This window comes from Gadus macrocephalus, chromosome 1, assembly GCF_031168955.1.
Source record: "Gadus macrocephalus chromosome 1, ASM3116895v1".
Classification (NCBI taxonomy): domain Eukaryota; kingdom Metazoa; phylum Chordata; class Actinopteri; order Gadiformes; family Gadidae; genus Gadus; species Gadus macrocephalus.
In genome coordinates this window covers 24,372,315-24,383,718 of record NC_082382.1, presented here as the reverse complement: position 1 = coordinate 24,383,718, position 11,404 = coordinate 24,372,315, and the positions used below count along the sequence as shown (strand labels likewise).

Sequence of the window (11,404 nt, the reverse complement as noted above, 5' to 3'; positions counted from 1 at the left end):
CACGTTAATACACAATAACATACAACAGGGGGGTGGTGTGTGTGTGTGTGTGTGTGGGAGGAGCTCTGGGCGGCGTGGCGAGGGAGGCGTGGTCAGCCCCGGCGTGGGACAGCGTTGCCGTCGACAACCCCGTGAGGAAGCGCGGAGGGGCTAAAGCTAATGCTAACCGGGTTAGCTCAGAGGCGACCCTGGCCGTCGTAAGATAAGATAAAAATGTCTGATACTAATAAAAGTAACGGCAACAATGAAGAGCGGGAGAGTTGGATGTTCAGCCGGCCGCCGCCGCGGTGGAAGCCCCGCCTCTCCGCTGACTCCTCTCGCTCTGCTCCAATAGGAGCGACTCGCCGCCGGAAAACGCCTTTTACCAAAATGGACACCTGGGGACAGAGGAGACGACGGACCAATCAGGAGACTCGCTTCACGTCCACCATTTTGTATGTCCTGCACAGTTTGGAGTTTTCAGGGAGGAGGATACGGAGCCCAGGAGGGGGGAGACAGAGGGAGGAGGGAGAAGGGGGAGGGAAGGGGGAGACAGATGGAAGGAGGAGGGGGAAGGGAGGGAGGAGGGGGGAGACAGAGGGAGGGGGGGGGGGGGGACAGAGGGAGGGAGTGGGGGGACAGAGGGAGGGGGGAGACAGAGGGAGGGAGGAGGGGGGAGGGGGAGGGGGGAGGGGGAGAGAGGGAGGGAGGAGGGGGAGAGAGAGGGAGGGAGGAGGGGGAGACAGGGGGGGAGACAGAGGGAGGGAGGGGGTGACAGAGGATGAGAGAGGGAGGGGGAGACAGAGGGAGGGGGGGACAGAGGGAGGGAGAGACAGGGGAGGGAGACAGAGGGAGGGAGGAGGGGGAGACCGAGGGAGGGGGGAGGGGGAGACAGAGGGAGGGGGGAGGGGGAGACAGAGGGAGGGGGGAGGGGGAGACAGAGGGAGGGGGGACAGAGGGAGGGAGAGACAGGGGAGGGAGACAGAGGGAGGGAGGAGGGGGAGACAGAGGGAGGGGGGAGGGGGAGACAGAGGGAGGGGGGAGGGGGAGACAGAGGGAGGGGGGAGGGGGAGACAGAGGGGGGGTACTGACCAGCCGATGTAGCACTGGCACAGGTTCTCGTGGCTGGTGGCCTGCTTGATGAGCAGCTCCACCTGGGTGGGCACGTCCAGGGTCTCGTCGTGGGAGAAGTCCCGCCCTGCACGGGAGAGACACACAACCAATCAGAACGCGGCCGGGGGGAGGGGCTTCGTCTTAAAGGGGACCTATTACACCACCAGGTGTGATTGGTTAGCCGCAACAGGCCGATTTGAAAATCGGCCTGTTGTGGCAGATGGTGGTGGGGGTAGATGGTGGTGGGGGTAGATGGTGGTGGTGGGGGTAGATGGTGGTGGGGGTAGATGGTGGTGGGGGTAGATGGTGGTGGGGGCAGATGGTGGTGGGGGTAGATGGTGGTGGTGGGGGTAGATGGTGGTGGTGGGGGTAGATGGTGGTGGGGGTAGATGGTGGTGGTGGGGGTAGATGGTGGTGGGGGTAGATGGTGGTGGGGGTAGATGGTGGTGGTGGGGGTAGATGGTGGGGGGGGTAGGTGGTGGGGGTAGATGGTGGTGGTGGGGGTAGATGGTGGTGGTGGGGGTAGATGGTGGGGGGGGTAGGTGGTGGTGGGGGTAGATGGTGGTGGGGGTAGGTGGTGGTGGGGGTAGGTGGTGGGGGTAGATGGTGGTGGGGGTAGGTGGTGATGGTGGTAGATGGTGGTGGGGGTAGGTGGTGGTGGGGGTAGATGGTGGTGGTGGGGGTAGATGGTGGTGGTGGGGGTAGGTGGTGGTGGGGGTAGATGGTGGTGGGGGTAGATGGTGGTGGGGGTAGATGGTGGTGGGGGTAGATGGTGGTGGGGGTAGGTGGTGGTGGTGGGGGTAGATGGTGGTGGTGGGGGTAGATGGTGGTGGGGGTAGATGGTGGTGGGGGTAGATGGTGGTGGTGGGGGTAGATGGTGGTGGGGGTAGATGGTGGTGGGGGTAGATGGTGGTGGTGGGGGTAGATGGTGGTGGGGGTAGATGGTGGTGGTGGGGGTAGATGGTGGTGGTGGGGGTAGATGGTGGTGGGGGTAGATGGTGGTGGGGGTAGATGGTGGTGGGGGTAGATGGTGGGGGGGTGAGGGTCTCACCTGTCAGTTTGTCTCGGACCCGGTTGATGATCTGGATGGCCTTCTTGTTCAGAGCCTCAGGCTGCACCAGCCCATCCCCGACTACACGCACGCACACACGCACACACACACACACACACACACACACACACACACACACACACACACACACACACACACACACACACACACACACACACACACACACACACACACACACACACACACACACACACACACACACACACACACACACACACACACACACACACACACACACACACACACACACACACACACACACACACAGACAGACAGACAGACAGACAGACAGACAGACAGACAGACAGACAGACAGACAGACAGACAGACAGACAGACAGACAGACAGACAGACAGACAGACAGACAGACAGACAGACAGACAGACAGACAGACAGACAGACAGACAGACAGACAGACAGACAGACAGACAGACAGACAGACAGACAGACAGACAGACAGACAGACAGACAGACAGACAGACAGACAGACAGACAGACAGACAGACAGACAGACAGACAGACAGACAGACAGACAGACAGACAGACAGACAGACAGACAGACAGACAGACAGACAGACAGACAGACAGACAGACAGACAGACAGACAGACAGACAGACAGACACACACACACAAAAGTCAATTTTCATACAAAACTGCATTTCAGCAGACAAATTGCGTGCAGATTGCTGTGGGTAAGATTGCCGAGTTTGATTGGAATAAATGTCAGCCAGACTGAGCTGGCTGACCACCAGCAGAGCAGTCCTGCTGATTGCAATTCTGTTACACAAAACTAAACAAATGGAAATGGTAGCAGGCGGCTGAATGGAACAAGAACCACTAATTACATTTTGTGTATTATATAATATATTCTTAATACGTATACTCCACAGACAGGACGCTGCCGAGTGGGTGGAAGCCACTCTAAGGCACACAAACACACACAAATACACGCGCACAGATACTCACTGAAGGAGTGGATGGACTCCGGCACGGTGGTCCCTGCTTTCTTATGGGTGGTCTCTCCCAGGTCGATACCTTCCAGAGCCTCTGAATGGACAGAGAACACACACAACGCTCAGAGCCAACCCTCAACACCCTGACGCTCAGAGCCAACCCTCAACACCCTGACGCTCAGAGCCAACCCTCAACACCCTGACGCTCAGAGCCAACCCTCAACACCCTGACGCTCAGAGCCAACCCTCAACACCCTGACGCTCAGAGCCAACCCTCAACACCCTGACGCTCAGAGCCAACCCTCAACACCCTGACGCTCAGAGCCAACCCTCAACACCCTGACGCTCAGAGCCAACCCTCAACACCCTGACGCTCAGAGCCAACCCTCAACACCCTGACGCTCAGAGCCAACCCTCAACACCCTGACGCTCAGAGCCAACCCTCAACACCCTGACGCTCAGCAACCTGACGTTCAACACTGTGGCGTTCAAGACCGGCATTGAACACCGTGACGTTCAACACAGTGACGTTCAACACCGTGACGTTCAACACGAGACGTTCAACACGAGGCGTTCAACACCGTGACGTTCAACACCGTGACGTTCAACACCGTGACGTTCAACACCGTGACGTTCAACACCGTGACGTTCAACACCGTGACGTTCAACACCGTGACGTTCAACATCGTTGCGTTCAACACCGTGACGTTCAACACCGTGACGTTCAACACGAGACGTTCAACACCGTGACGTTCAACACCGTGACGTTCAACACCGTGACGTTCAACACCGACGTTCAACACCGTGACGTACAACACCGTGACGTTCAACACCGACGTTCAACACCGTGACGTTCAACACTGACGTTCAACACCGACGTTCAACACCGTGACGTTCAACACCGACGTTCAACACCGTGACGTTCAACACCGACGTTCAACACCGTGACGTTCAACACCGTGACGTTCAACACTGACGTTCAACACCGACGTTCAACACCGTGACGTTCAACACCGACGTTCAACACCGTGACGTTCAACACTGACGTTCAACACAGTGACGTTCAACACCGTGACGTTCAACACCGTGACGTACAACACCGTGACGTTCAACACTGACGTTCAACACCGTGACGTTCAACACCGTGACGTTCAACACCGTGACGTACAACACCGTGACGTTCAACACTGACGTTCAACACCGTGACGTTCAACACCGTGACGTTCAACACTGACGTTCAACACCGTGACGTTCAACACCGTGACGTTCAACACCGTGACGTTCAACACCGTGACGTTCAACACCGTGACGTTCAACACTGACGTTCAACACCGTGACGTTCAACACCGTGACGTTCAACACAGACGTTCAACATCGTTGCGTTCAACACCGTGACGTTCAACACCGTAACGTTCAACATCGTTGCGTTCAACACCGTGACGTTCAACATCGTGGCGTTCAACACTGACGTTCAACACCGTGACGTTCAACACTGACGTTCAACACCGTGACGTTCAACACCGTGACGTTCAACACCGTGACGTACAACACCGTGACGTTCAACACCGTGACGTACAACACCGTGACGTTCAACACCGACGTTCAACACCGTGACGTTCAACACCGTGACGTTCAACACCGACGTTCAACACCGTGACGTTCAACACCGTGACGTTCAACATCGTGACGTTCAACACCGACGTTCAACACCGTGACGTTCAACACCGTGACGTTCAACACCGTGACGTTCAACACCGTGACGTTCAACATCGTTGCGTTCAACACCGTGACGTTCAACACAGTGGCGTTCAACACCGTAACGTTCAACATCGTGACGTTCAACACCGTGACGTTCAACACCGTGACGTTCAACACCGTGACGTTCAACACAGTGACGTTCAACACCGTGACGTTCAACACCGTAACGTTCAACATCGTTGCGTTCAACACCGTGACGTTCAACACAGTGGCGTTCAACACCGTAACGTTCAACACAGTGGCGTTCAACACTGACGTTCAACACCGTGACGTTCAACACCGTGACGTTCAACACCGTGACGTTCAACACCGTGACGTTCAACACGTGACGTTCAACACAGGGGCGTCCAACACCGTGACGTTCAACACGGTGGCGTTCAACAAGACTCCGCCCCTCCAGAACTCACCCACTGACTGGCCGGCGGTGTAGGAGTCGGTCCGGGTTCGGGAGCGCTTGTTTCCTTTGGTGTTGGCTGGAATACAGAGCAGAACGTGTTTACGGCCGTTAATAACTCCTGAAGGGCTCTGTGAAGGACACGTCCACTCTGAGCCCTCTCACTGTGACCGGGGATAATGGGAGAGCCAGACTGGCCTTGTCCTTCCAGCCGCCGACACAGAACACGCTAAAGAGCCTTCTTTCAGCCAGCGCTACAAAGAGCTGAAGTAGACAAAGAAACTACCCGGCAATTTTAATCGGCGGCCAGACAGGAAGTGGTCATGGATGTTGGGCATGAAAATAACTTTGTGCCAAACTCTCTGAAGTTGTGAGGTTTTATACACTGCACTAACGACAACGCACAAGTTAGCATCCCAGGATACGCTAACCCAGCCTACGACGCTAAACTAGCATCTCATGCTAACCTAATCTAATTCACCCTGAGATACTAACTTAGCCTTGGATGCTGCCATCGCATATCCTGTTTAGCTAGGCTAGGTTAGCATCCCGGGCTAGCGTCTGCGCTCCCCACTGTTGTGGGTGCTGTTGTGCGTGCTGTTGTGCATGCTGTTGTGCGCGGCTTACTGTCCATGAGCCTCCAGTTGAGCAGCGGGTCGTAGACGAAGGCCTCCAGCACGGCCATGACGCTGTCCCGGTGCTCCCGGAGGACCTGCATCACCGTGTGGCACGTGATGCGGTAGTTACCGTCCAGACCCGTCACCTGCACGCACCGACAGACGGTCAGACACACACACACACACACACAGACACACAAAGGGACACAGGGACACACACACAGACAGAGGGTCACGCATACACACACACACACACACACACACACACACACACACACACAGGGACACAGACACACACACAGGGACACAGAGACACACACATGGACACACACACACAAGGGGACACAGACGCAGACATACACACACACACACACACACACCACTACGGCTGAAACGTTGGGCCGTTGACATCACTGGTCTGTGATTGGTCCGATGACCTCAACGGTTCCAACCTATCAGCACGCTCCCCCCCCGGTATGAGGCGGTTCTCCCTGCTCTGGTAATACAGCAGAGCGAGACGGTTCCCCTTTAGGTCCTCATCTCCTCCAGTACCTACCTCCATGGCGTTGGTCAGCATCCGGGTCAGCCGGAACGGGATCTTCTCTGGGAACTTCTCCCTGGTCATGGCGACCTGGGAGAAGAGGAACAGGAAGTTAGGGGGCGGGGTCAGGGGGAGCAGAGGGGGGGGGGGGGGGGGCTCTGGGAGAGGAGGGGGGGTGGGGGGGGGGGGAGTCTTACCTCGAAACAGTCCCCAAAGTCGATGTGGAGGATCTTCCCGCTGAGTCGGTCCAACATGAGGTTAGACGGATGCCTGAGGAGGAGGAAGAGGAGGAAGAGGAGGAGAAAGAGGAGAAAGAGGAGAAAGAGGAGGAGGAGGAGGAGGAGAGGGGAGGGGAGAGAAGAGGGGAGTGGAGAGTAGAGAGAAGAGGGGAGTGGAGAGTAGAGAGAAGAGGGGATGATACTAATGCTTATAAGCCCAGGAGGAACAACAACAATGGATCATGATAATAACAATAGTATGACAATCAGAATCAAACGATAAGAAACAAGCAGACAATATGTCTCAATACAAATTAGAACTATAGATATAGCATAAAGGTTCACATTATGGACGATTGAGGGAGACAATGCGGTAGTCGCATCTATCGTAAACTATCCACGAGTGTTGGAGCTAACACCATCAGCCCCTGACCCCGTGGTGACGGTGTGTGTCCGTGGTGCGGGTGGAGATCTCTAGGACCCTGACGTCTTACCTGTCCCCCAGTCCCAGGATGTAGCCCACCATGGACATGACCGCCAGGGAGCGGGTGTAGTTGGTCCTCCGGTCGAACCACACCTGGGGGACGGAGAGCAGTGCACCTCCTTAACAGGGTGGTGTAGCTCAGAGCAGTGCACCTCGTTAACAGGGTGGTGTAGCTCAGAGCAGTGCACCTCGTTAACAGGGTGGTGTAGCTCAGAGCAGTGCACCTCGTTAACAGGGTGGTGTAGCTCAGAGCAGTGCACCTCGTTAACAGGGTGGTGTAGCTCAGAGCAGTGCACCTCGTTAACAGGGTGGTGTAGCTCAGAGCAGTGCACCTCGTTAACAGGGTGGTGTAGCTCAGAGCAGTGCACCTCGTTAACAGGGTGGTGTAGCTCAGAGCAGTGCACCTCGTTAACAGGGTGGTGTAGCTCAGAGCAGTGCACCTCGTTAACAGGGTGGTGTAGCTCAGAGCAGTGCACCTCGTTAACAGGGTGGTGTAGCTCAGAGCTGGTTACAGTACGATAACAGGGTGGTGTACTGGGTGGTGTACTGGGAGGTGTACCGGGTGGTGTACCGGGTGGTGTACCGGGTGGTGTACCGGGTGGTGTACTGGGAGGTGTACCGGGTGGTGTACCGGGTGGTGCACTGGGTGGTGTACCGGGTGGTGTACTGGGTGGTGACCTGGGTGGTGACCTGGGTGGTGACCTGGGTGGTGTACCGGGTGGTGTACCGGGTGGTGTACTGGTTGGTGACCTGGGTGGGGTACCGGGTGGTGTACCGGGTGGTGTACCGGGTGGTGTACCGGGTGGTGTACCGGGTGGTGCACCGGGTGGTGTACCGGGTGGTGTACCGGGTGGTGTACCGGGTGGTGTACTGGGTGGTGACCTGGTTGGTGACCTGGGTGGTGTACCGGGTGGTGTACCGGGTGGTGTACCGGGTGGTGCACTGGGTGGGGTACCTCAGAGCTGGGGCTCTTCAGCCACAGCAGCTTGGCCAGGTCGTCTCCGGCCGTGTTATTGACCGCGTGCTCGAACACCTCCACCTTCTCCATCAGCGTCAGGTGGTCGTAGTCCGGCGCCATCTGAACCACAAACACCAGCGCTCAGACCAGTGGAACCAGTGGTGGAGCACCAGCGGTCAGACCAGTGGAACCAGTGGTGGAGCACCAGCGGTCAGACCAGTGGAACCAGTGGTGGAGCACCAGCGGTCAGACCAGTGGAACCAGTGGTGGAGCACCAGCGGTCAGACCAGTGGAACCAGTGGTGGAGCACCAGCGGTCAGGGAGGAGTCTAACCCCCGGGGTTTAGTGATGAGTCAGGGTTAGTGAGTGAGGATCTAACCCCAGGGGTTAGATCCTCACTCACTAACCCTGACTCATCACTAAACCCCGGGGGTTAGTCATGAGTCAGGGTTTGGAGGGTACTAGTGAGGAGGGTCTAACCCCGGGGGTTAGTCATGAGTCAGGGTTTGGGGGGTACTAGTGAGGAGGGTCTAACCCCGGGGGTTAGTCATGAGTCAGGGTTTGGGGGGTACTAGTGAGGAGGGTCTAACCCCGGGGGTTAGTCATGAGTCAGGGTTTGGGGGTACTAGTGAGGAGGGTCTAACCCCGGGGGTTAGTCATGAGTCAGGGTTTGGGGGGTACTCGTGAGGAGTGTCTAACCCGGGGGTTAGTCATGAGTCAGGGTTTGGGGGGTACTAGTGAGGAGGGTCTAACCCCGGGGGTTAGTCATGAGTCAGGGTTTGGGGGGTACTCGTGAGGAGTGTCTAACCCGGGGGTTAGTCATGAGTCAGGGTTTGGGGGGTACTCGTGAGGAGTGTCTAACCCGGGGGTTAGTCATGAGTCAGGGTTTGGGGGGTACTCGTGAGGAGTGTCTAACCCCGGGGGTTAGTCATGAGTCAGGGTTTGGGGGTACTAGTGAGGAGTGTCTAACCCCGGGGGTTAGTCATGAGTCAGGGTTTGGGGGGTACTCGTGAGGAGTGTCTAACCCCGGGGGTTAGTCATGAGTCAGGGTTTGGGGGTACTAGTGAGGAGGGTCTAACCCGCAGCATGATGCGGTGCTCGATGTTGAGCAGGATCTTCTTCTTCTCGCGGTAGTCCCTGATGAGCGCGTGCAGCGTGTCGCAGTGGGGCACCCAGCCAATCAGACCGGAGTTGGTGGACAGCGGGATGACGGCGTAGCGCTGAATGCTGGGGGGGGGGGGGGGGGGGGGGGGGGGGGGGAGGACATCATCATCAACATCATCATCAACATCATCAACCTTGGTCTACACATTGAGTCAGAGGACTCTTCCAGTGAGACGTACAGATAGTGACAACAGGTCAAACATAGAAACAGACCGGGGTGGCCGCGTTACAGAATCGTCCCAACTCGAAAAATCCTATCTTATCCGTTTGGTAACTATGGTAACAAGGGTGAGGGTCGAGATTCAGGACAAAAGTCATTACAGAACGGCAGATCCTACAGTCAGGGTTCTCTTATCTTAACTCCAGATAGGAAATGTGTATTACTGAAATATCCTGAATTACCAAAATCCCAAATAAACTGTCCCAACCATAGGATGACCCATCAGCTCTCCTAATCGTCATTAACTGTTACAAATTAGCGAGTTGGCAGCTCTTTTATTACATTTAGCGCAGCAAAATTGTGGACGTTGACCTAATGGTGATTGACGAAATATATTTGCTGAAAGGCTTATTCCGTAATCCGACTCCGTAACCACGGAGACCCCTCGAGCATTCAAAGCTCTCCGTCGGGATGTCGGATACGCAACGCAATTCACCGCCCGATCGACCTTATATGTTGACTACAAACCATGTAAGTAGTGTTGTAAATAAACTTCCAAAGCTTTTATAAACTTATTTGGTGTTTTATTGGTCCTTAATGTGCAAAGTAAACAATGTGGAAAGTAATAAGGTGCAAGGTCAAACTGGAGGAGTGATTCAGGAAATGATTTAGTCAGAGGACCAATCACAGCGCTTGCCATAGTTAAAAAATATTCGATGCGCACGTCTGTTGCTAGGTAACGGACATAAAAGCTGAATGTCGATGCTAGATCGCCTACTTAGGATATCTTTAACTGAGATTCGATAGGATTCCTAAATTAAGATAGGAAGTTTCTGTAATACGGCCCCAGGAACAAAATAAAACACTACACAGGACACAGAACCAGAGAGCCACTACACACCAGCTATGCTCTTTGTGAGGCAACTGCTTTGATAGTGTGTGTGTGTGTGTGTCTGTGTCTGTGTCTGTGTGTGTGTCTGTGTCTGTGTGTGTGTGTGTGTCCTAATGCGGGCGCATTAGGGCTGCACAATTACAATATTGGAGTTCCACAATCAGATCAATAATTGTTGGATTTGTACCTTACATTGCTAATAAAATATTATGAGGAAAGTGAGTGCTAGATCAAACTATAACTTTGATCTGGCACTGCGCATAATTTGTAGTTTTTCCGAATGTTTAAATCATTAAAGTTGAAATATAAGCAGGTCAAAAGCAATGCGTGTGTGCGCGTGCCAGCCTGCATGCATGCTTTTGTGTGTGTGTGTATAAATGTGTGTGTTTGTGTGGGGTCCTACCTGAGGTTCTTGCGCAGGGAGGCGGGGTCATTGGCCAGTAATGTGTTCACCAGACCAAACAACTGCATCACCCTCTCATCCTGCCTTAGGTCCTCGTGGCCCTTGAGCAGGAACATGAACTCGCAACCGTTGCTGCCTGCAGGGGGCGACAGACACCACAGCGCCCGGTGAGACCCCGGACTCACCCTGCAGAGACCTCACTGCATGGGGTGCGCTCGCCCCTCTGACACACGTCCTGGCTGGACGGGGCTTCACAGAAACCGGTTTAAATAAATGCCGCATTCATATCCATGGATATAACCCGAACCCAAGGGATACCGGGCATTATTGCAAAATGAGTTGCATCACTAATTACATTTAGATTCACCTTTAAGGCGTTTAGCAGAAGCTTTTATCCAAAGTGACTTACAAAAAGTACATTTGCTAGAAGGAGAAACAATTTATCGCTGTCGGTGCAGTAAGGATGTTCAAAGAACCAACAGTCCCAATTGGTCATTATGTCAACAGTGACGTTACTTCTGAAAATTAGTCCCATTTACTCCACATAACTGCTATAACTGCACAGTACATCTCAAGGAGAGAATCCAAACTATGTGCTTCTCTTCGCCTGTTGTTTTTATTGCCTCTCTCAGCTGAAGTTACTTTTAAAAAACGCACTCTTTAACTTTTGCACAGTAGCCGACATTCTTTTGTTTAA

General features: G+C 54.7%; 2 protein-coding genes across 3 annotated transcripts in view; one reads left to right on the top strand and one right to left on the bottom strand.

Moving 5' to 3' along the window:
* The window catches only part of LOC132459247 (tumor necrosis factor receptor superfamily member 3-like), a 276,712-nt gene that overhangs the window by 51,598 nt on the left and 213,710 nt on the right, over positions 1-11,404 (top strand). The window lies entirely within an intron of this gene.
* Positions 7-11,404, bottom strand: part of mtor (mechanistic target of rapamycin kinase) — an 87,033-nt gene continuing 75,635 nt past the window's right edge. Inside the window, exons 39-50 of the mRNA XM_060054800.1 lie at positions 10,708-10,843; positions 9,168-9,315; positions 8,086-8,208; positions 7,141-7,223; positions 6,626-6,698; positions 6,444-6,518; positions 5,898-6,033; positions 5,284-5,349; positions 3,132-3,212; positions 2,144-2,224; positions 1,072-1,177; positions 7-377 (exon numbers count right to left, since the gene is read on the bottom strand). Of these exons, the coding sequence (XP_059910783.1) occupies positions 362-377; positions 1,072-1,177; positions 2,144-2,224; positions 3,132-3,212; positions 5,284-5,349; positions 5,898-6,033; positions 6,444-6,518; positions 6,626-6,698; positions 7,141-7,223; positions 8,086-8,208; positions 9,168-9,315; positions 10,708-10,843 (1,124 nt within the window). The 3' untranslated portion in view covers positions 7-361. The remainder of the gene's footprint in view (positions 378-1,071; positions 1,178-2,143; positions 2,225-3,131; positions 3,213-5,283; positions 5,350-5,897; positions 6,034-6,443; positions 6,519-6,625; positions 6,699-7,140; positions 7,224-8,085; positions 8,209-9,167; positions 9,316-10,707; positions 10,844-11,404) is intronic.